Here is a 23,706-nt window from a genome sequence, read left to right as displayed (position 1 = left end):
CTGCCCATGTGGGACCTTTACAAGCCCTCAAGAAATTCACGAAAAGGCATTTCAGACTTCGATGAAAAACAGCGAGAGAGAGTTTTCTTGAATTGGCCCTAATAAAAGCAGTGACAGGAAATTTCACGGGGAACTTCGGCCCAGGTAAACTTGGCAGGTGGACAGCGTAATATATTTTGTACTTGCCCACAAGGAGCATCAGCCTTGCTGCCCTACCAGATGAGATCATAGATATAACATGTTGCCTCCGTTACTGCATGGCACTCTCTCTTGGGATGGCTGAGGGGTGTGTTATTAAAGCTGTGGGATACTGCTCACCAACCTCTCCCTCGGTCAGAAAGGCAGCATTCCAGCAGCGACCTGGGGCTGCAGAACTAGGCTATGCAAAGCGAGATCACTGTTAATTTTATAATGCCATGGTTGCCCTTCTATGAAAGCTCTGAATCCAAGGTCACCTAGCAATTCATGAGTATCTCTAGGCTGCACTTTATAGTCACTCAGAACATCTCAGCAAGGCTAGAACTCAGGTCCCCCTGCTCCAAATATTGAGTCCCCTACCACCTGAGTAAGCAGAGAACCTCTGTTAGTAGCATAAGGGCTGATACACAGGTAAGCAGTACTAAGACCATCCAGGAGAGGAGCTTCCCCCTTCAGCTTTAAAAACATGATTTTCTACCACTTGAGCCACTAGCTGGCAGCACTAGTAGACTCTTTTCTTCTGTGGACTAGTCACTAAAGAAGGACAAAGATCCATGATCTTCTAGTGTGGGTTATATAAGCACCTACGCATAAACATGCCCCAGTCAGAACATTCATGGGTGGTGTTTGTTGTGGCAGAGATAGTTGGTTTTTGTTTCCTCAGAACTGAGAGTGAATTGCTGGGCTGGTGCCTTTTCCCATTGATCCCCAGCTTTGCTAGCTACAGGAAGGCTTTTTGCCATTCCATAATTGCTGAAAAAATGTATGCTCCACCCTATGAGAGATCCTGACCAAAAAAACCTTCAAACAAACTTTTTTCCTATTGGATTGAGGTGCCCGGCACCAATCCGAAGCTTGTGATCTTCAGCCGAGAAAAAGTGACTTTGATCTTCAAGACTAATCGCTTGGGGTGAAATTCATCCCTGTGCAGGTCAGCTCAAGGGCTATGCCCCACTTAAATCCTATTTTGAGGACTGATCCTCTGCAGAGGGGTACATTTCATATGAATTAGGGATGCTCTAGTTCAACCAGAAGCCATGCCCTTGATGTAGGAATCACTGGGTGAGGTTGTCTGGCCTGTGTTACACAGGATGTCAGACTAGATGATCAACATGTTTCCTTCTGGCCTTAAAATCGATGAATCCTGGGTGATTAGCTGACATGAAAGCATGTTTCCTCTTTCCCCACCATGCACACGGAGAGGTCCATTCATCTTCATCTGTGTCCTTGGGCATGGGACACTCCGGGAGGCAGGATAATGGATCTGATGGACTAATTATCTGACTGGTTTAGAAATCCTTGTGAACTAGACTTCACCAGGGATGAATTTTGTGCCCAAAGAACCCCCTGGGAAATAGGATCCGTCTTTGAACAGAAACTTGGTCAGGCTCTTGAGCTTTGTGTACATTTTCCCATGAGCTCTTACTGCTTGTCAATGGATGGTGCTAACCATTGTGTGTACCTAAGTAAATATTCAGTGTGTCCTAGACAAAATGGGCTAGAATTGAATTTGGCCGAGGGTGCTGAGCGGAGAGAATGATATAAAAGTGTCAGAAAGATACTGTGTTTCCAGGAGGCAGAAATGAGATTATGGGTCTGAAATACAGGCACTGCTGTGGCTTTTACAAGTTTTATTAGCTGTGAATGGAGTTCCTTCCCTGCCCTGCCTTCAGACAACCCACACCCACAAACTGCTTCCTAAATGTAATAACATAAGTGCCCTGCTAAACCCTGGGGATGTACAAGTTGTCATTATGGTAACCGACCCAACCCACGGGCCTATCAATCTTTCCGAGGAAAGCCTCCCACAAACCCATCCCTCAGACTTCACTGCACACGCGCAGAGTGGTGCTAGCATGTTAATTTGGGGTCAGGGAGACTATGGTTTTGTTATTTCACCTGCATCCCATCTGGATAGAGCTTAGCATCTCAATGATGCTGTCCTTCAAAATGCTGGACCGATCAGGAGGGTGGGTGGGTGTAGAACAGAAGGTGATAGTTCATGATGCTAAATGTGCCAGGACCTCTATAAAAGCATGTCCCCCCCAGGCACCCATGGTCACTGGGATAAAGACACAGAGAGACCCCGCCTTGCAAACTGAACCCCACAACTCAGGATGAGCATTGAGTTTTGATGTGGCGCCAATGATTGTTAAATTCAGTGGCCCCCTTAGTATATGCCAGGCCAGGGAGAACTTACAAGAGATGTCATACTGTTCCTCAGCGACCGAAATAAAAAGCCATACCATAAAAAGACTCTGGGGTAGAATGTTCTAATATGCCTCAGTGATTTAGGAGTCCACGTCCCATTTTCAAAAGTGACTTCGGAGCCCACGTCTCTCAGAAATTCAATGGATTCCTAAGGGCCTACGTTGCTAGTACGCCGACATCGCCCCTAGTGAAGAGCATCAGAAAAACAACTACTAGAATCTGGGGTGGGAGGGAAGTGCATGTACACTGTTCTCTTTGCAGGATCAGGGCCAACGTGTGCGTACAGACACAGGCACCGCTCTCACCAGCTAAACAAGTCGCCAAGGCCCTTACAATCATTATCTCTGAAAAGGCAGGCTTCTCCCTAGGGAGCTCGGCAGAGGGACCTGACAAACATACAAACAGGCCTGGCATTTTGCCCGGCTGAGGGCAGTGCTTCTCCCCGAGCGCAGCCAGTCCCTTTCAGGGTTCGCTCTGGTCGCTTTTCACCGTCGGAGGATTCCTGTTTAGAACTTTCCAGGGTTGCTAGACCCGCCCCAGCCCACCTGCACTATTCGCCCAAATTGTAGCGAGACTTGGGCAATTAGAGCGCTGAAAATGTGTCAATAAAACAATGTTACGGGCGTGACTTAAAGCCACTAATGCCGTTAAGCGTGTTGCCGAGCTGGAACCTCCACTTTCCCTGCCCTGTGCCTGGGATGGTTGTAAATGGGATCGACCTCGCCTCAACTTTATTAGAGAATTAAATTGAAATGAAGCCTCGTACCATAAATACCAGATCTCGGTCCCGTGTTTCACTGGGCTGTGGAAAAGACTCGGTTGGTGCCCAAGTACCCATTAGTAATCAAGGTAACAATGAGTGCAGAATGCCTGCTGACCTGCTGGAAAGGCGAGGATCTTGCTAACCAGGGCAGCGTTGTTTTGCGGTCTGCTGTAGAGTGGTCCTTGGTGATTTCAGGGCTCAGAAAAGTGAGGAGCTGACGGGGCCTAAATGAGGGATGAGGGGAAATGTCTCGCCCAAATGTTTTACTGGCCCACTCTGGGCAGCTGCAGGACTCAGAGCCTCCCTCTTCTGGACCCACCCCCCCACACTTTTTTGTATGTGGTTGCGTGACCTGAACCAGCTAGAATCAGGCATCTGAGCAAGCTTCCTTCATAAGTGCTCAGTGCATCTCTCTCCCAGCCTGCAGCTTAGCCTTAGGGTGACCAGATGTCCCGATTTTATAGGGACAGTCCTGATTTTTGGGTCTTTTTCTTATATAGGCTCCTATTACCTTCCACCCCCTGTCCCGATTTTTCACATTTGCTGTCTGGTCACCCTCCCTGGCCTCTCCTTGCTGTCTTACCATCCTCTCCCTACTGATTATATTTCGGGTGCAGGACTCATCCCCTTAGCCCTGAGACTCTTATGGGCAGAGACTGCCCATCACACTGTCTCTCACATACTTTTATTAGGTGGGACAATGTCCCTGATGGAAGAACCCGAATGGTGGCCAAGGTATTTTTCAATGGAGCCCTCAGCCAGTGGGTGTCAGTGGTATCATCTGAAACTCTCAGCCTATTGGTGTTGCTCTCTGAGGGCGAAAGGCTGTTTTTACTTCCACTATGATGCTGGGGTGCCAGTTGTTCCCATGATTTGCTTTCTTAATAGTGTGGCAGAAGATGGATCTAAGGACTTTATCCAACGCCCCATTATCATGGTATCTGAGCCTCTCAATTCTTCGTACCTTTACCCTCACAGTGGTACCTTGGTAAGGTATGGAAATAGGACTATCCCCATCTTTTCATCTCCAGCACAGTGGCTTGCTCTGTGGTGGAGCAGGAAATTGAACCCATGTCTTCTGAGTCCCACATCAGCACCCTGACCGCTGGACCATCCTGCGTCTCTTGGAACAGCTGAGTTCCATTTCCAGTTTTAGTTCCAGTTCTTAGTGCACATGGGGCTGTCCTGGATTTCCCCAGTCATGTTTTCAGTGGTTTTTAAACTAGAGTGACCAGACAGCAAGTGTGGAAAATTGGAACAGGGGGTGGGGGGTATTAGGTGCCTATATAAGACAAAGCCCCAAATCTTGGGACTGCCAAATCTCGGGACTGTCCCTGTAAAATCGGGACCTCTGGTCACCCTATTTTAAACTGAGCATTCCTTACTCAATGTCCTTTTTGGATTTATTGGGCCCAGGAGACCATTATCCTTGTTTATTTAAAAGGCTTGATAGTTTCAGAGCCACAGGCACTTGGGCTGATTGTCACTTAATGCCTTTTAGAGAGGGGAAGAGAGATAACCCATTTGTAAAAATTAAAAAGGGTGGGGAGCTCTCCTCCCTTATCAGGTTCTCCACACTCCTGACTGCTTTGATGAAGGCACTTGTCTTGAGGGAAAACAAAGTGCTTTTCATCAGGGAGGCTCACTCACCTCCCTCAAGGACCTTGTCTGTCAGTCTCTCCACACTACAGCATCAGCCATGCGAGGAGCAATCAAGTATTGAAAAATGGCTGTCAACAGCAGATCTCTTTTGACATGGCTGTCGCGAGCAAGGCTGGTGCAAGGCTACCTTGTTTTCGTGGATTTTCTTCTGAGAGCTTAGCCAAAACATGCCACAGACTAATCCTTCCCCCAACTAGGAGACTAGGCCAGATGTCATCGAGAGCACTGCAACCTTCTAGGATACGGCGCAGCTGTCTTCAACTGTAATTTATGGCCACAAGCCCTGGTCCTGCAAAGGGGAGCCATGCAAGGCAAGCAGACCCATCCACACACGCAGTCCCACTGAGGCTGGTGGGATGCCATGCTTAGCGTAAGGGTCCTTTTTATAGGACTGGAGCCATAACATGGTGAGGGCCTTTGGCTCTAAGAAGCAGCTGCCATGACCCCCGCCTTGTTCTTGCTTAGTCAGAACTGATCGAAGGCTTAATCACCACTCCGTAGATTAGATTAAGATCCTGTAGGGCCATGTCCACTAGAAGGCAGAGCTGTGTTTCCACTGGGTGTCTACCGTGGCCCTCTTCGAATGGTGTTGAAAACGGTTGTCCCATCAGGGTCGTTCTACAGCAAAGCCTGGCAAACGCCAGGTTCTAGCAGAGGCTGTTTTCGCTCTCTGACAATGGGTGAGGACCCGACTGTCCCTTGGAGTGGTGAGAGAATGGGAGGAGGGGTAGGGGAGCGTTTCTGTCATTATGGGACCTGTTCGGACGAGCATTCTGCTGGCACTGGGTGAACTGCAACCGAAGCCAGCCTGTGGAATTTGCTAGGGATGCCTGCTTATGCAGTCATTTGTTTTAGGGAGCTGAAAGAGCCTCGGGGCTTCCAGCTGAGACTGGGTGAGAGAGGGAGGGTGAGAGAGATTAATGAAGGAAAGTTCCTGCCCAGGTTTGGCTTTTGGTAGGATATGACACACAGAAGTAACTCCCTAGTCGGCTCTTGGTGCCAAGCGGTTTGTGCTCTCTGGGCCAAATAATCCCCTATGCAGGTTATCTCCATGTCTGGGGGCTGGAAACTCCACGTGTTGGCACTCGCTGTGTTTCTTCACCACCTCGCTGTGGAAAGGAGCGGGGTGGGGTTGGCCTCACGGGGGAAGAGGCCGGAGGTGCTACCCACTGAACAGGGAAGATCTGGGAGGATCCAGCCAGGTGGAGGCCACGTGCCTCTGTCCTGCTTCCTACCTCCGTGACAAGCTGTTGGAATGGAGCTGTGCTCCTGTGGGTTATCCCCGTAACCTCCCCTCAGGGAGTGTTTTAGAGCACGCAGGGTGACATGGAGGGACAATGCTGGCTAGGTGATACAGAGCTTTCCAAACAGGCTCTGACTTATTGGCACTCAGAGGATGGTCTGGCCCTTGGAAATGATTTTCTGTCCATTATGATTGGGCCTGTTAAAAACACCAGGCCAACACACCCCTCCCATCCAAAGAGCAGGCTCCCACTACAGAGCACTGTCTTTTCCATGAACATACTTTTCTTTGTGACCATCACGCCTACAAAGCAATTAATAAACAAGGAGCAATAAAAGGATGCCGTAGAACCTCCCACCCATAGTGCTTGGCAAACTTGACAAGCCGATTGGAAGCAGAGTCACTTCACTCATCACTGAAATGCAGCTGGTTCTTGGGTGGAAGGAGGCAGCAGTTTAGGAGCAAACAGCAACACTGCATGATGGTTCAAGAGAGAGGAACAATAGCGTTTCCAGTGGAAACCACAGGGGGTGTTTTCAGATTTCATCTGAAGGATGGCACCTGCAGCTCACCCCCTTCTCATTAAGGTAACCAACAAACAAACAAATGCCAAAACAAAGCTCACCTCCCTTCTTACCTTAATGTTACCCCCCCTTCTCTGCTTCTCTAACACTACTTTAATGTTACCTCAGTTTCCCGATACTGTCTGGGGCTTCGGGAGAGTATGTTCTATCACCTTAAAAGTGTCTCCATTCTTCCTAAAGAGGCTTTCTTTCCTGGAAACACTCCTTGCATTCAGGGGATCAGCCGCGTCTTAACCTTACATGTGTTCCATCACCCAACTTTGTGTGTAGTCGATAAATATAAATGATCATTCAGACCACAGTGACCAGTTAGTCTAAATATGAGCACGTCACTGGTCCTTTACGAACTTTGGAGTTGCGCATTATCCTCTATTTCAGGGCACGCTTCATGGACTCTTCTTCCTCTCTTCTCCTTGGTCCACAATTCATGTCATTCCTTTTTTGATGCATTTTTTTTCTTCACTAAACTTCTAAATTCCCGCTTAGTCAAAGGAATCTTTTTATATCAATGTCTCCATGTTTTAAAGCATTTTTCACTTCCTTATCTGCCACTTCTTTACCAGGTATCCCTACACATGCTGGAATCCTTGGTAGTAATATGTTCACCCGGTTCACATGGTTTCAATGTCCAAACATCCTAACTATGTTGTCAAAAACAATATTTCATTTATTAGATCACGCCTGCTTTCTGAGGTACCCTGCGAATGGCCAGAGTTCCTGGTGACGAATCTGAAAAGATAACATCGGTGATAGGCCGGATATCCCTTATCTAGTTCAGTGCTAACATTAGTCCCACCAATTCAGCTATCATAACGGCTACAAAATTAGATCTTCTTTTAGGTTTCTTAACTCCATTCTCAGGGATGCAAAAGGTTGTTTCCACTCAATGTATTTTTTTCAATTTAGGATTCGCCTATGTGTGTGTGTGTACATACGGCAATGGTGACTTCATTTGCCATATATAAATGGATACACTTTACCTGCGCTGTTGTCCACAAATATCGAGGTGTATTGCCCAGCCCGTATGTTCAAAACAAAAGGGGGGAAAGGAATCGGCTACGGCTACCCAGTGTGTAAGGGAAAGCGAAAAGCAGCAAAGGCTGTTGTTAGGCTGGACTCGGGACACCAGGACGGGGTGGTTTCAGGGAGCTGCTCAAATAAGCTTTTGTGGGTTAAAACCCACTTCATCTGATGAAGTGGGTTTTAGCCCACGAAAGCTTATGCCCAAATAAATTTGTTAGTCTCTAAGGTGCCACAAGGACTCCTCGTTGTCACCCCAGGGTTTCTTGCAGCTCCTTCTGAGGCACCTGGACTAGATGGACCACTGGTTTGATCCAACATAGCAATGCCTACGCCAACACTGGTTTCCCGCCCCGGACCCCGGGAGCGTGGAAGCTCTTTGAGAAGGGGAGGACTGTGACTCAAGCTGGATGTCTCTGTTTCTGTGAGGGTGTTTAGCTGATGTGACGAACTGGCTGAGTTAATGTGCGTATTCTGTTCTTCTTTGGCTGCTGTTTAGATCTTTGGAAGTTATTGCTGGTCTGGAAAGTAACAGCAAGATCTTCACTGTTTATGTGCATGGGTTGCTACAGCTACAGGTAAGAGGGCCTGGAAGATAACGATGATACAGTCCGCACTCATTCAGTACGCAGTGTAGCTGTAGCTGGTTTGGTCCCAGGATATTAGAGGGACAAGGCGGGGGAGGTGATATCTTTTCCTGGGCCAACTTCTGTCGGTGAGAGAGACAAGCTCTCGAGCTTACATGGAGCTTATTTCACTCACACACACACATGCACACGCATGCACACTTTTCTCTCTCACGGAGTATGGTGGGATCACAGAGACCCAAAGCCACAAAGGTATTTAGGCTCCTAGCTTCCTTTGTGGAGTTGGGCAAGAGTGCTTTATAGCGTAGGCGCTGACTTCGTCTCTACCCAGGGGGTGCTCGACCCCCCCCCACCCCCACCCCAAACCTATCCCCACTCCACCCCTTCCTCCAAGCCCCTGGCTCTTCCCGCTCTGCCACAGGCCCAGCCCCCTCCACCCCTTCCCCCAGGCCTCCACCCCCACCTCGCCTCTTCCCACCTTGTTATTTCTCTTCCCCTGAGCATGCCCCATCCCCGCTCATCCCCCTCCCTCCCAGCGCCTCCTGCACGCCGCGGAACAGAGAGGGGGAGGAGTTGATCAGCGGGGCCAGTGGCAGGTGAGAGGCACTGGTGGGTGGGGGTGGGGGGGTTTGGCTGAAGGACTGGAGCACCCACGGAGTCAATGCCTTTGCTTTATAGGCATTATTGAATTAAGATTCTCAACTCAACTCCCTTCCCCTCCCTTTCACCCCCGATGTAGTAGGGAAGTGTTATTAACTTCATTTTAGGATTAAGGTCCCATGAAATGAAATGGTCACCCAGGGAGTCTGTGTCAGAGCTAGAAACAGAAACCTGATCTCCTGGGTCCAAGTTCCCAACTTTAACCACACAATTAATCTTCCTCCTACAAAACTGTGATATTAATAATAGTAAATACATAAACTCTTCATCCAGCCATTTCACAGGGCTTTACCAAAGTGGTTAAGTATCATCATCCCGATTTCATAGAAGGGAAACTGAGGCACAGAGCGCCACCTGTCCCAGGTCACCCAGCAAGACAGTGGCAGAGTAAGGAATAGTCATCTGATTGGCGCTTGGCTGCTCTAACCGCTGGACCGCACTGCTTCCACACTCTAACCATGTCAAGCCCGGAAACGTGTACAAATAGAACTGAATAGTAACAAGCTAGAAACACAATGCTGCAATGAAAATATTTGACCAGCTCCCTGAAACCACCCCATTCTGGTGTCCTGAGTCCAGCCTAACAATAGCCTTTGTTGCTTTTCGCTTTCCCTTACACACTGGATAGCTGTATCCAATTCCTTTCCCCCCTTTTGTTTTGAATATACAGGCTGGGCAATACACCTCGATATTTGTGGACAACAGTGCAGGAGCCCCCATCACCATTCAGAATGGATCGGATTTCATGGGCATGTTTATGGGCATCTAACCTGGATTCCCACCACAGGTTGGGTGGGGAAGGACATGACTCAAGGAGCCTTGCAACATACATCTGACTGAAGAACCCTTTACTCTGACCCGAGAGGACTGCTCCCTGTTACCCATTGGCATCTATTTTTAATACCGTGAAGTAAAGAGCCTTTCCTTCTGCAGACACTCAACTTGCTTTTCAAAGGCTGCTGCTTTTAAATGTCTACATCAGTTCTGCCTACAAATATATTTTAAATAATAATAATAATAATTAAAAAAAGAACTGTATATTATTTAAATTGTCTGTGCTTCACCAAAAGCGCACAGCGCAATATACCAAGGTCTGGAAGGGTTACATTGTAACTATCTGTATAACACGATAGCGCTTGTATCCGGCGTGTCTTGGGGATCAGTGGGTTTGGTTTGAGTTTCTTTGCAAACTAGCTAACAAAGCAAACATATATATATATATATATATATATATATATATATATATATATATATATATATATATATATATAGAGACGGATTCTGTGTATTTGGGAGGAAGAAGATAGGGATTTACCAGCAAACTCTGCTGATGTCACGCTCTGGACAAGTCGAAAGCCCCACTTTCCGTCCTGGATGACTGATACACAGCGTGCTGACTGCTTTATCTAACATCAAGCCCGAGTGTTGCCCAGTGTAATTCTGGGGACCCAAGGATGAAGTGACATCGTTACTTTATTTCCAAGGAGTTCCTTAATCTCTTGACAAAGCTGAACGTTTCATATTGGCCGCGTGATTACTTTTTTATGTTAGGGTAAGACAAACAAGCAAGGGCAACAGTTCTGGCCAACTCTCTGCTTCCCTGATATTCTTATGTTTTAATAAGATATATATGTATTTTTAGTCACATCCATATATGCAGCATCCCCTGGGCCCCACATATTAAGTTGTAAACATGTCAGGAGCACAGTTGCTGGTTGCCAACAGACCTGGAAAAGGCTGGGGACTGGAGGCCCCAGACTGGCAGTGTGAAAGTTGTCTTTTTGTATGGTGCTAATTTGGTGATGAAAATATCTGAGCAACAACAAGGAGTGCAACTCCCCTCCCTATAGAAGGCACCATTGAAATCCCACCTATTCCCTACTTTTAGGTATTAAGTGCTTCAAAGGCCTTGTAAATGTCACCTGGAAGGCACCGAATGAGGAGGTCACAGGATCAGGGCTTGTCCAGACCCCAGTTTGCAAAGGTAGGTGCATAATAGGTCCTGCCCCTCCCAAATTCCATGGTTGCCTGGCGCTAAGGTGTGAAATCCTGATGCTGGTGAAGTCAATGGGAGTTTTGACTTCAATGGGGCCAGAATTTCACCCATGATCTGGAGACTCAGATAACCTCTGAGGTACATAAAAGCTCACTGGATGCACCTGGGTGTTGATTCCAGAGTCAGTAGACGGGATTTGGATGTTTTGTTAATGCAAACTCTATAGAAAAATGGCCCTGACAGATAACTCTAAAGAGATCCTGGCAAGGCAAAGAATGGGATCGATGTGCTTTTTAACATTGATCTAAACTGATGATAAAATAAATGAGAGATTCCAAATACCTAGTTTGGGGGTCTTGTATTTGTCTAATCTACCACCCTCCTCACCAAGCAATGAACGCAAAGAACCCATGGATACCATTTTTGTGATACCCACAGAAACGCTGTCCACTCCTCCCTCTGCTGGCTGTATGGGAGGAGATAATCAATGAGCCTCCATGCTCCAGTGAGCTGATCGATTTAAGGCACTGGGGGAAAAGTTGCGGTAGAACAGAAATTGATTCTTTTGTATCAGCTACTTTCTAAACCCAGGGAGAAAAATATCCAGCACAGAGGCAGGGGGGAGAATATTATTTTCAGTTTGCTAGGTGTCTATTAAAAAGCAATAAAGAATTGGAAAACCTGGCCTGAGGGCATCCCTTTAAACACAGGCCATATTCATCCCTTTAGTCAGCAGAGTTCCCTGAGGAGGAATCTGTCCCAGGCATGGCTACAGACGTATGAGACTATCTCTGTGACAGATATCAGCTGCCAAGGTGTGTTGTTCACTGTTATCCTCTCAATGCATGGTAGTTTGCTGGTCCCTGGGATCAGGCAACTGGTGGCAGCCCAGGACTTGGTGGAAATGAATCAGTCCAGCGGCGAGGACAGACTATTCACACTGCGTGATTACAGAGTACGGGTAGCCCAGGGAAGTAGCCTGTAAGCCAGCGTCTATCCCTAAACCACATTTTATAGTGTGTGAATACTTGTATTCAACAGGGCTTTTTCACGTATCTTGCTGCAGCGTACTCACCGAGTGCTGTGCCATTCAAAGTGATGTTATACATATGAATCGTGAACAGTCTTCCTGATCTTGGCAAATTGGAGTTGAAATATTTATTTTGTCGTAGAACTAAAGTGCTTGTTTGACTTGGCTTTTTTGTTTTGTTTTATTGACTTGGTGGTTTCCCCCCGCAATATTCACCCTTGGTTGGATTTTACCTACCTGCAGTGCCCGGAAGGGAACAAGCCCCCACGTTATTTATTTGTATTACGACAACACCTAACGGACCTAGCTGAGTTCTGGGCCCATTATAGTGGGTGCTGTACAAACACATAGCAAGAGACAGTCCCTGTCCCCCAGGAGCTTACAGTCTAAATATACAAAGGGTTGAAAGCGTGAAGGGAGAGGAAAGTGACTTGTCATGCAGTAAAGCCAGATATAGAACCATGGTCTTCTGTCTCCCAGGCTGATGTACCAACCATTAGACCAATGTTTCTCAACCTCTTTGGTCGTAGGGACCGGCTTGCTGCCTTCCTAAACTGTGTCAGGCAGATCTCCAGGATCAGAGCCGATCCACGGACCGGCCGTTGAGAAACGCTGCACTAGACCACAGTGCCTCTCTGACAGGTAAATAATTTGTGGTATGAATTTAGTGCTGGTGGAATGGCTCCCACTGGCAGCCCCAGGGGGATTAAAGTTCTCTCCAGGAGCCTGATCCCTAAGGCCGCTGAAGTCAATGGGAACCTTTCTCCTTGACTTCAATGGGCTTTGGATCAGGTCCTTTATCCACAGCACAAACCAGGGTGGAATAGCCCCCCCACGCATTGCCCTGATGTCACTGGAAGGCTGCTACTCTGTGCCTCAGGGGCCTTGGCCACCATCTGATTAGACACGTTAGAGAGAAATAGTCCATCCAGTGGTCAGACGACAGGGGAGAGGCTGCGAGGCATGTTGGTGGCAAAGAGCCAATACACAAGGGGTCTAACAGTGAGCTGGGAATGTACCAGGCTCTGGAATAAGAGCCACTTAAGTGAAAACAGAAGACTCCAAAGCAGGACGTGGCGGGGAGGGGGGGGGTGAATGCATCGAACGGCCTGAGCGCCCTTTGGATGCTGTGCAGATTGATAGTGTGAGAAGCAAAGGCTCAGGGCTTCTCTGTCTGTTGCCATAAAATTTATAGTCCAAGGAGAAACGTGAGGGCTTGGGAGAACCCGAGTTCAGTGCGAAGGAGACCTTGTTTATGACAAAACCCGAGCGCCTGAGCTTGTGGTTTAATGGCCAAGAGTGTAAATCCCACCCGAACGGCCCCCAAGGGAAGTAGAGTCGTGGCAGGACAGAAGGAAAAACTGAAACAGGCACAAAGGAAAGGGCTTTGTTTTTCTCCTCAGACCTGCAGAGATGTCAACGTTTGCAGGCTGTCCCTTGTGTGCAGGACCCACTAACGGGTCTTTAGAGGGGAGAGGCTTGAACCAGGGGGTTGAGTGGAAGTGGGATTTATCAAGGCAAAGGCACGGCTTTATTCAAGTGACGGAACAGAGGACAGGAAGGGAGCTGCTGGGTCGTCAAGACCTCCTATGGCAGGCAGCCCCATGATCTCATCCCATTCAGACACTTTGACAGCCAGTTGAATGGTGGAGCAAAACCGTGCTAAGCATAAAATCATAGACGCTAACCTCCTCTTCACCAGTGAATGATACCACTTACTGCTCCTTGTATCAGGGGAGCACTCAGAGACCCCAACCCAGATCGGGGCCCCAGTGTATTGGGTGCTGCACAGCTGTGTAGACAGACCGGAAGAGCTCATGGTTTCTGCATTTAACATGAAGGGCCCCAACCCATACCGTGTGCCGTGCTGTGTTACCAGTGTTTGGGGTCATTACTGAAGGTTACTCTAATCCATGTAGGGGTGTGTGGGGTAGGGGGTTGTTATAAGCAGACAACTGGGCAAAAACTTGTCTTTTCAGCTAAAGCCATTGTGTCCAGCTCTGAACATCCCAGATCCTGTCATTAGAGAGCCCCTGAAACTTGCCATATGAATAAGGTTTTGTCCTAGTGTCTGTGGGTAACATTTCCCCACTCTGCATTTCACTAGTTCTGTATGCTATGGGACGAGAGGCCCTCTATAAAATATGATGAATAATTATTTAAGCTCCCTGGTCTGGTCTGTTTCTTGCACCCCTTCCTTTTTGTGTAGCTTTGCTCTATATTCTGTATGTTTTACATTCAAGCTGTGGCAGATTGAAAGAGAGGTGCTTGCTGCATGACCATCCCAGCTAGGAGGTGTTAGCAGAATGGGGAAGGCTGGGAACCATTCACTGCATTTTTTTTTTTTTTTAAAACCTGTGAAAAGTCTTGGGTTGAGTTCTGGACAAAATTTCAGGGAAGCAGCAGGGGGCAGGGGATGCTTTTGCTTTACCTGCATGGGTTTACCTTTTCCTAGTAGCGAGGCGTCCTGAGGGTGTACTGTCCCTTGAGACAGACACGGTCTCAATCCCAGCTCTGACACTGGCTCACCCTCTGGTCTTGGTCAAGTCACTGGAATGGCCTGTGCCTCAGTTTCCCCATCTGTAAAATGGGGCAGGGGAGGGGGGATTACTTGCTTGCTTCACAGAGTGGCTTGAGAGAATGAATCAGTCAATGCTTTTAAAATGTTTTCAAGAGTAAACGCTATCTATTCTACCCAGCACCAATCACGATAGTATCTAGGCACCAGACACTAGTCTAAGAAAAGTTCCATGAAGGACTCCCCTATCTCCTACATGGTTTATCTATTACTTAAAGAGATTTTCTTTCTTTCTTTTTCCTGCCCTCCTGTAAGGCTAATCTTCTGCCCCCACCTTTGCAATAAAATGCCCCATGCATTGTGCTCTAAAGACAATTAACATATCAATGCTAAGGGTCACCCACCCACCCCGCAGCATACATAACTCCACTGAAGTCAATGGCTCTGTCACTCCCCTCCCCCCCCCCCCCCGGGCTCTTCGCTTTCTGCAGAAGTGAGTCGGTGGCTCCCTGCAGCAGGGGTACTCCCCAGCAGGTGTGTATGGGGCGGGGGGGGGGGGCTGGTAACCGCTGCCTTGCTGTCCCTCTGCATTGGGCCGGCAATGCTGAATCAGGCCCTTTGCAATGAGGGAACTGCACTGAGCCCCTTCAGCTAACCTGACACAGAGCAGCCCTTGGATGGTAACCCCACCACCCTGAGCTGTGTTAGAACTGACAGTGAAAGGCTCTGTAACCCCAAGGCTGTCCAGTCCCCATCCCCCTCCCTTACTAGCTGCTTAGAAGAAGAAGGGAAAAAAAGCAATCTCCCTGGCACCTAGACAGTACAAGACTCCAATTTCAGGCAGGCTGTGAATATTTTCCCTGGCTGGGAGCTGACAGGTTATGGGGTTTTAAGCCCTATTCAAATTTCAGGTTTTGTAAATGATTTTGATGCCACACTTCAGACTGACTCCACGGGTATTTATGTTGGATTAGCAGCAGATTGCCTGCCTTTCCTCACTTGATAGAAGAAAGCCCAGCATATGTAAACTCCCCTTGAATGGCGTGCTATTAACCTTCAAGCAAAATGATTCGTTTGTCTTATAAAACTCTGTTATAAATAGGGACGGACTATAAATCACTCTCGGGGCCCATGATGAAATCGCACAGAAATGGAGCGCATTCCCAAGCCTCTGTACAGTGGGGGAAGGCGGCACACAGAAGGAGGGAGAGATGGTTAGTGAAAGGGTTAGCTAGGCAGTCTGTTGGGAAATATGAAAGCTCTTCTGAGTCTGTGACAGGAATGAAAAAGCGGATAGATCAGCCCAAGATGTGCTTTAGACATCTCATCTTGTGTCACATTTAAGAATGACATGGGGAGTATAATAGAATGAATGTACTTTGGCACTGTAACTACCTTCATGGAAAAGTCCTCTGGATAGGATTTCAGAGGGCTCTACAGACATTAAAGACAGGGGAGGGATTCTATACAAACAGCTCTTCCTAGAGGGCGCTGCTTTGTGCCATCCTTTACACCTGCCCAAAGGAAGTGCAAGGTGCTACCATTCCGATCTGGTAGTATTTTGTTGTTGTTGTTAAACACTCATGCAGCACGGCTGGAAAGGAGAACACAAGGCACAAGTCAGGTGCGTAGAATTCAATGGAGAATCAGATCCTGGACACGTTCCAGCAAGGAAGGGGTTAAAATCCTTCCCCAATAAGCCAGCATCCTCGGCTGGCTGGGCAGGAGTTCCCAACAGGAATGCTGATGAGTGGGCAGCTGAGGCCCTGGGAGCGGGGTATTTAAATCCGCAGGGTGCTGGTCCCCTGGGGAAATGTGTATGTCCTTTCAGCCTGCTTGGTGCCTGAAGGAGCCAGCTCCCCATGCTCTGTTACTGCGGTTCAATGCATCTTCAGCCTTTGTTAGGGCCTTAAAAGGGCAAAACATTTTTCCCTTTCTCCTCTGCAGCCAACTGTTGTAAAATAACCTGCACAGGTGCCCGTGTGCCCCCAGGTAGCTATAGAGGGCTGGGAGAGGGAGAAATGAGTCTTCCCCTCTGCCTTCCCTGGGAAGGGGCTCGGGGGGAACCCCTACCCCTCAGCTAGGGGTAAAGCCCTCTCTTTACCTTCTGTCTTTCTCCAGGGCTCTGCGAGCTGGCTGCAGGAGAGGAGGAGGTCTTCCAGCTGGGTAAACAATTCTGGCCACCGTTCACTAAGGGCAAGATTTTTCTAAAGTGCTGAGTGATTTTTGGAGCCTAGCCTGAGGCACCTTGAAGAGGCCTGGTTCTCAGAGGGCAGGTGCTCAGCACTTCCTGAGATCTGGGCCCCAGAGACACGAGTCACTTTAGGAAATCTTGGCCTAGATGAGGTCTGAGCTCAGACGGGGTTATTTCTCCTAGCACCAGCACCGAGTTCCCGGTTGTGACAGGCCAGCCAGGATGACAATTATCCTGGGGAAAGGGTTGGGGGGGGGAGAAATGTAGGCATCTCTTGTTACTGCAGCTCCTCACAAGGTCCCTGAAACAGGAGGCCAGCAAAACTGAGTGATTAACCTCGTGGGGTCACCCAATCTGCTTGTCAAACCATTTTTGTGTCTGAAACAATTTCTGTCTAGTGTCCCCTCCCCAGCTTCTTGCCGCTGTGTGATTGCAGAGTGAAAATACTCTTGTAACCAGGCCCTTTCATCTGGCTGTCCTTATGAATTATGCCAACCCAGCCAGCTCCTCTGCTCTGGATGGCAGAACATGGCTTTGCTCTGCCTCCATAAATAACTAATATATCTGTAATTGTTTACATAAGTAACAATCCCTGGAGACATTCCAACTGACATATTTGTGTGGATGTATGAGTGTGGGTGGGTGTGCATGGGGTGTGGGAATGGGAATGTATCTGTTTAGATGCGTGTGTGTGTCTGTGTTTCTGCATGACCATAGGGGGTATGTGTGTGTGTGTGTATGCCATGGATGTAAGTGTGTTTGTTCATCTGTGTGGCTGTTAGAAGAACATGTGTGTGCATGCTTTTTTGGACAGGCATATGTGTGTAACTGAGATCCTGCTGCGGGTGTCTGTCTGTGGCTTTGGGTGAGCAGGTGACTGAGTGTGTGTCATAGAGGCATGTGGTTCTGTGTCACTGTGGGGAGTGTGTGTCATGGATGTGTGTGGTTCTGCGTGACTGGGTGTGAGCACCTGCGTGTATCGGCCGCATGTGTCTCTATAACTGTCAGGGTGCATGGGGGTGGGGAGACAGTCACCCGCTAGCTGTTTATAAGAAAAGGAAAATTCCTGACATAAGTAGAATAAAACCAGCATAAATCTCAGAACAAAGCAACCAAAAAGGCAATTTGGAACATGCTGGGATAAACAATGTGGACACAAAGCCCATGATGTATTTATCTCTGTCCCGCATGCCTCTAGGAGCACCATGCATTCTCCACTTTAAAAGGCATCAACTTCATATGTTCATCCCTAATTCTCTTCTTCCCTTCCATGACTCCCCCGCAAGTAGCTCCCTTGAGCTTCACCCCCTTTCCTCAGCGTCTGCCGATTTGCACAGTGACTGGATGCAACTATTTTGCATGTGAGCTCGCCAAGTTGAAACTTGATGTTATTTTGACTCAGTTCCCCAAAGCTCTCCTGTGTCCCAGGGGACAATGCAGTAAGCCATGGAGATTGGGATCTCCTTTTACTAAGGAGTTGAGCTCCACATGGGGGATCTCTACACTGCAATGTAAACGTGGGTCTGTGGGAACTGTGCTTGTGGATTTGGATTTGCCAAGCCTTAGTCTTCACTTGAGCGTCCACACAGCATACAGTTGCTGGACCCAGGTGTTACAGCCGTGCTAATGCATCCACACTGCGCTATGCAGACCTTCTGACTCAGGTCTGGGCCTTGAGCTGCATCCACACTGCAAAATGACAGGGCTTGGACCCTAGTCTCAGCAGGACTCGGGCTCTTACCCACCCCTCAGCAGAGTCCTAGGACACAGGTCCTGAGCGCTTGCTGATCCAAATCAGACTGATTTGTGGGTGGACGGAATGGGGGCCATGTAGACATAATCAGTCTGGTCTGATACCATCATGGAAGTGCCAATCACAGTTCCATAGTTAAGGCTGAATTGAGCTTTGCATTTAGGGCAGATATTTAACCACTTGGTTACATATAAAGGACGCAGGGTCCCTTCCCCAGATGTAACAGCATTTATACTTTGAGTACACAGTGGATTTTCTGAGGTTACTGGCTGTGCCCTGTAACTTAAAGTTACAATAATTGGTTGCTACCAACCCAATGCTGCCTCTAGATTTTAACTAACTACTTGTGCCTCCCACATAGCAGTGAGACGAATTATCTCCCATTCCCTCAGCCAAACATGACCCTAAATGGACCCCTCCACCCCACACCCAGAAGATGCTATGGAGATATCTGTGCAGAAGTGGGTGCATTTGGTGTTCTGACAGCTCCCCTAGACAGCCTCCAGTCTCCTACCAGGGAGGCACTTTTAGAAGCTGCTTGTGTTTTTCTCCGCATTAATATTAATAGAAATGTTAGTAAAACAGACAGAATATTCCAGCTACTGCTGGATTTTGGTTTAACATAAGAATATTTTTGTCTTTGTGATAACCAGCCCGTCTATTTCCGTCTGGGGCTCTTGCTTGCCTAAACAACTTGTGTGCTTTGCTTCAAGTTAGCACAAAGGCCTAGAAAATAGTCAACTACCATGATGGCAAGAAAGAAAAAACCATAGATATTTAAAATACCTGGAAAAAGAACAGGAGGACTTGTGGCACCTTAGAGACTAACACATTTATTTGAGCATAAGCTTTTGTGAGCTACAAAATGCAAATAATAAGGACTGCCTGGCACTGTGTCACTATGCAGTGCCTAGCATGACGAGGCCCTGATCTCAGTAGCACTGATATTTAGTAATACAAGCCAACTTCAGATCAGGTTGGGCTTTAGCTCATACTCCTGTGGAAAGCAAGAAAAAAATAGCCCCATGCCTTCAGCCAAGCACAGAGCATTGGCTTGTATTTCCAGGCATTGCCACACATTTTGTTGCGGCTTTTGTTGGGCTATAAATCAGGCTCTTAAACTCTTTTACAAGGCACCTGTTTATTTATTAGGCACGTTTATTTTTTATTTAAAGTCATGACTGTGGAGCGTGTTTCTGGCCAATAAAATGTACAGCTTTTGTTTTGTTTTCGTAGCAGTGGGTCCAGGATCGTGTCTTTGTTCCTTGCCCATCTGACATTTGCTCTCCGCCCCAGAGGTGGCTGCATTCAGCATATGTAGCTTGGAAAGGTCTTTGCATAGAAAAGTTCTATAAAGAGGTAAAATATTAGCATTACGAGGACCCTGGTTTACTGGGAAATACATGCTGCTTATAACCAGAGCAGAATCTGACCCTACAAATCAGGACAAGAAATTATTGCCTCTCTCTCAATCTTGCTCGTTTTCATGGGTGTTCTTTGCAGTACACTTTCTTGGAACTAATTTTCCTGAAAGAGAAGAAATGTTTAGGACGCTAGCACTGCTTAGCTGAATCCATACTAGGTTACTGGAAGGCAATAAAATAAATGAATCATTCAGCAGGGAGGGAGGGATGCTGAGTCAGTGCTCACGGCTGAAAGAAAGAAAAGAACTCAGTCCTAAATTCCTGGTAACAGCGCTGTCTCTCACTCCATGGCCAGCGACACCCCATTTATTTATAAATGCATCGTAACACCTTCTAGCACTTTTCTTAAAGGCCCAGCTGTGACACTCTCCATCCGAGAGGTACAAGGAAAACTGAGGAAAATGTCTCAGTCCAGCCAAACCAACATATCTACCTGGATCTAAAGCAGATGGGAGAAAGGTCCTGGCCTCTTACACTGAGGCAGTATAGCCTAGTGCTCACAGTAAGGATCTCAGAGTTGGGACTCTATCTAGGATTGTAGTGCCACCAACTTGCTGACTGAACATGAGTGCCTCAGTTTACCCACTGCAAAATGGGTGTAACAATACCCATCTGCCCCATGGAAGTGTTCTGAGGCTTTATTAATTAATGTTTGTAGGGCACTTTCTGTAGGATCCTTGGCTGGGTCATGCTACAAGTTTCAATACAAGAAAGAACATGCTTTATCTGGGGTAAATCAGTGTAGCCCCATTGGCTTGCATGATAGAATGGTCAAGTTACAGCAGCTGAGGATCGGGCTCCTAACATTGTCTCAGGTCTCTCCTTTGACAGGCTACAGCAGGGCTGGTGGAGAGGGAGAGGTGTGCATTTTGGACTTGGAATCTAATAAAATTGTACAGCCCAATGGAATCATTTTTTTTAAATCAAAGTTCTCGTGGGCTGTTGTAATTCTCAAAGCCTCTCTTTCCCAGCAAAGGGTACGGAGCGCTGCCAGTAATCTAAAAACCAGGAGCAACCATCAATCTCGGGAAAATGATCTCAAATAGTATAAATATCCCCCAACTGGTTTTAGTCTTGCAGCTTTACAAAGAGTAATGGAAATTCTAGAGATGTTTTCAGCTGGGGGTGGAGGGTAGGGGGGATGGCGGCTGGGCTACGAGCCTTTGGGGTAGAAGCCCAAAGGGCAGAGGTAATGCCACGGATGTAACATCCTTATAGGGTAGCCTGATGATTAGGTGAAATATCAGCTAGTCGTGTGGGAAGGCAGCATGGCTCACTGGCACTGGACTGGGAGCCGGGTGACCAGCGTACTGTTTGCGGCTCTGCCGCTAACCTGTTGTAGGAACTTAAAAGTCACGTCATGTCTGTTTTCCCTCCCACCCTTTCTCTGTATCAGGCCTCACAGATCTTGAACCCAGCTCTATGGGGTTCTGGAAGCCAGCACATGGCAGTCCTCCACACAGCAGCTCCCAGACTGTCACTGGGACCTAGATCCATGAAGCCCATCTGGGGCACAAGCCCCACCCCTATGCTATGACTGGGAGACATCCAAGGCTCCTGATTGGGCTGCAGCCTCTATTTAAGCCAGAGGAGGCCAGAAGAAGTTGTCTCTACAAGTGGGCTTCTCCTTGCTGGTCTGATGCTTACCTGGTCCTTCTTTCTGATATCCTGACACTTGGTAACTGGTTCCTGCCCTCTGGTCTGTGTCTCGATTCTGATCTCGTGTTCCAGCCCAGCCTGGTAACTGGCCCTTGGTCCATACCTGATGCTAACGCCTTGTCCAGGCCACTCATGCCCTGGCCCTGGCTTCCTCTGTCCTTAGCCTGTAACCTCTTCAGGGCAGGGGCTGTCTGCACTCAAAGCCTGACATGAGGGAGCCACAGTCTCACTTGGGGTGGCTCGGTATTATCGAAATCAGTTCAAGATGTGTGTCCATAACAGGCAGGCACCCATGTGTGTGACATGCAGAGGCTCATGCTAATGTTGGTGGAGTGTATGAAACCTTAACACAACCACCACATAACTCAGTATCGCTCTGGGGTACCGTTCTGTCTCGCTCACACCCGTGTCGCTCTGTTCACGGGGCTGGAGTTCCTCGCTGACAACGGGGTGAGAGCCGAACCAGTCCCTGTGTCTCAAAGTTCTCCTGCTGCCTAAAAACAGTGGTGGGCTGCTTATCTAGCCTAAAGTTCTGAACCATGTGCTGTTCGGATGGGCCCTATCATTCATTTCTGTTCCTGTCGTCCCCTTCAACTGCAATGACTCTAGATCCAAAAGCAGGATTTTCAGACTTCTGACCTCTGAGTCTTTTATGATCTTATTTTTGCCCTTTTATAGTTGCATGATTAAAGCCAAACGCTACTTTATAAAGGTGGTGGTGTCTGACTAATGAAATCCGAGAGGGATGCATAGCTGCTTATTCTCTCCCTCTTCTTCCCCTCTGATGGCTGGACAGTTTTATTATCACCCAATTGTGTCAGAGCGTCCGAGTGCCTGGGGCAAAGAGGGGTTAATATTTTATGCTGTGTTGAAAGCAGTTAGTTTTACTAATCAGTTTAATTTCTCCCATGAGCAAAAAGTGTGGGACACCCGAATTCTGCACATTAAATCCCATCTCGTGGTAATCAAATATCTTTAGGTTATTTTTCTGGAGGCTAGTCCATGAGCAATACTAGAGCACCTTAATTGGCTAGTGTCTCAGCTTCTTAGCACACAGCTTGGTGGGTGTGAGTTGGCCATATCTGAAATTATCTAAAGAAAGCCATGAGCTGTGAGGTCTTCACCCTTGAAAATGGCAGGTTTCAGAGTAGCAGCCGTGTTAGTCTGTATTCGCAAAAAGAAAAGGAGGACTTGTGGCACCTTAGAGACTAACAAATTTATTTAAGCATAAGCTTTCGTGAGCTACAGCTCACTTCATCGAATGCATCCGATGAAGTGAGCTGTAGCTCACGAAAGCTTATGCTTAAATAAATTTGTTAGTCTCTAAGGTGCCACAAGTCCTCCTTTTCTTTTTACCCTTCAAAATGTGTTCTCACAGAGGCATTTAAAACCAGTTGCAAACATGGTGTGAAGAGAGATGGGCAGTGGAGTTATTTGACAAAGTGAATGCAGGAGACCTGTTGAATTTTCCACGTTAGACTCACAAGATGGTGCTCTTTGTTTCTTTCTCTTGATAGCCTTGGGGCATTGGCGTCTTGCAAGGTGAGAGTTCCTTCCCAGCCAGCATACATACGAATTTACTGACAGAGGTGCTGATGTTCTGCAGAAACCAGCAAAACCTACATGGAGAACCTTAATCCTTTGGCATTTGTCCATGTCCTCAGCGCTCTCCTATCTCTTCTGAGGTGTGGCTAGTATTTGTCAAAGAAGTTCATTTGGAATGAGAGAGCAAATAGCAAGCCAATTCTACAAGTGGGCCTCCTATCTATTCCCTAAAAAGTGGTGCAGTGTTATACCCCCACCAAGGAAGAACTAAAGATGGTCTTATGGTTAAGAAACTGGCCTGGGACTCATCCATAAATTGACCTTACCTGTTGTTGCTTAGCTTGGGAGATAGGATCTCAGGAGGGAGGATCACAGGTGTAATCAGTGGTGGATTAGCCACTGGGGCCTGTGCCCAGGGGCCCTGGCCATTGGGGGCCCCCCAAAATGGGCATCCCACACCCCAAACTGCTCCTGCCAGGGAGCGTGGGAAGGCCCCACACCCCAACCCCACTCCCCAGCAGGAGCACCAGCTGGGCAGGGGAAGCCCCTGCACCCCAACCCTGCTTCCTGGCAGGAGCACTGGGGGAACTGCAGGCAGAAGGGGCAGGGAGGGGCCCACACTTGCTGAGGCCCAGGGCCCCACAAACCCCTAATCTGCC

General features: G+C 47.9%; 1 protein-coding gene across 2 annotated transcripts in view; it reads left to right on the top strand.

Moving 5' to 3' along the window:
• C1QTNF12 (C1q and TNF related 12) overlaps positions 1-10,011 on the top strand; it is a 38,137-nt gene extending 28,126 nt beyond the window's left edge. For both annotated transcript variants that reach the window (XM_074975292.1, XM_074975291.1), the window contains 2 exons: positions 8,181-8,259; positions 9,599-10,011. In XM_074975292.1, the coding sequence (XP_074831393.1) occupies positions 8,181-8,259; positions 9,599-9,697 (178 nt within the window). In that variant the 3' untranslated portion in view covers positions 9,698-10,011. The remainder of the gene's footprint in view (positions 1-8,180; positions 8,260-9,598) is intronic.
• The last annotated feature ends 13,695 nt before the right edge of the window (positions 10,012-23,706 follow it).

The sequence above is a fragment of the Natator depressus genome, chromosome 18 (assembly GCF_965152275.1).
Source record: "Natator depressus isolate rNatDep1 chromosome 18, rNatDep2.hap1, whole genome shotgun sequence".
In the NCBI taxonomy this organism is placed as follows: Eukaryota; Metazoa; Chordata; order Testudines; family Cheloniidae; genus Natator; species Natator depressus.
This window is presented reverse-complemented; position numbering and strand designations above follow the sequence as displayed.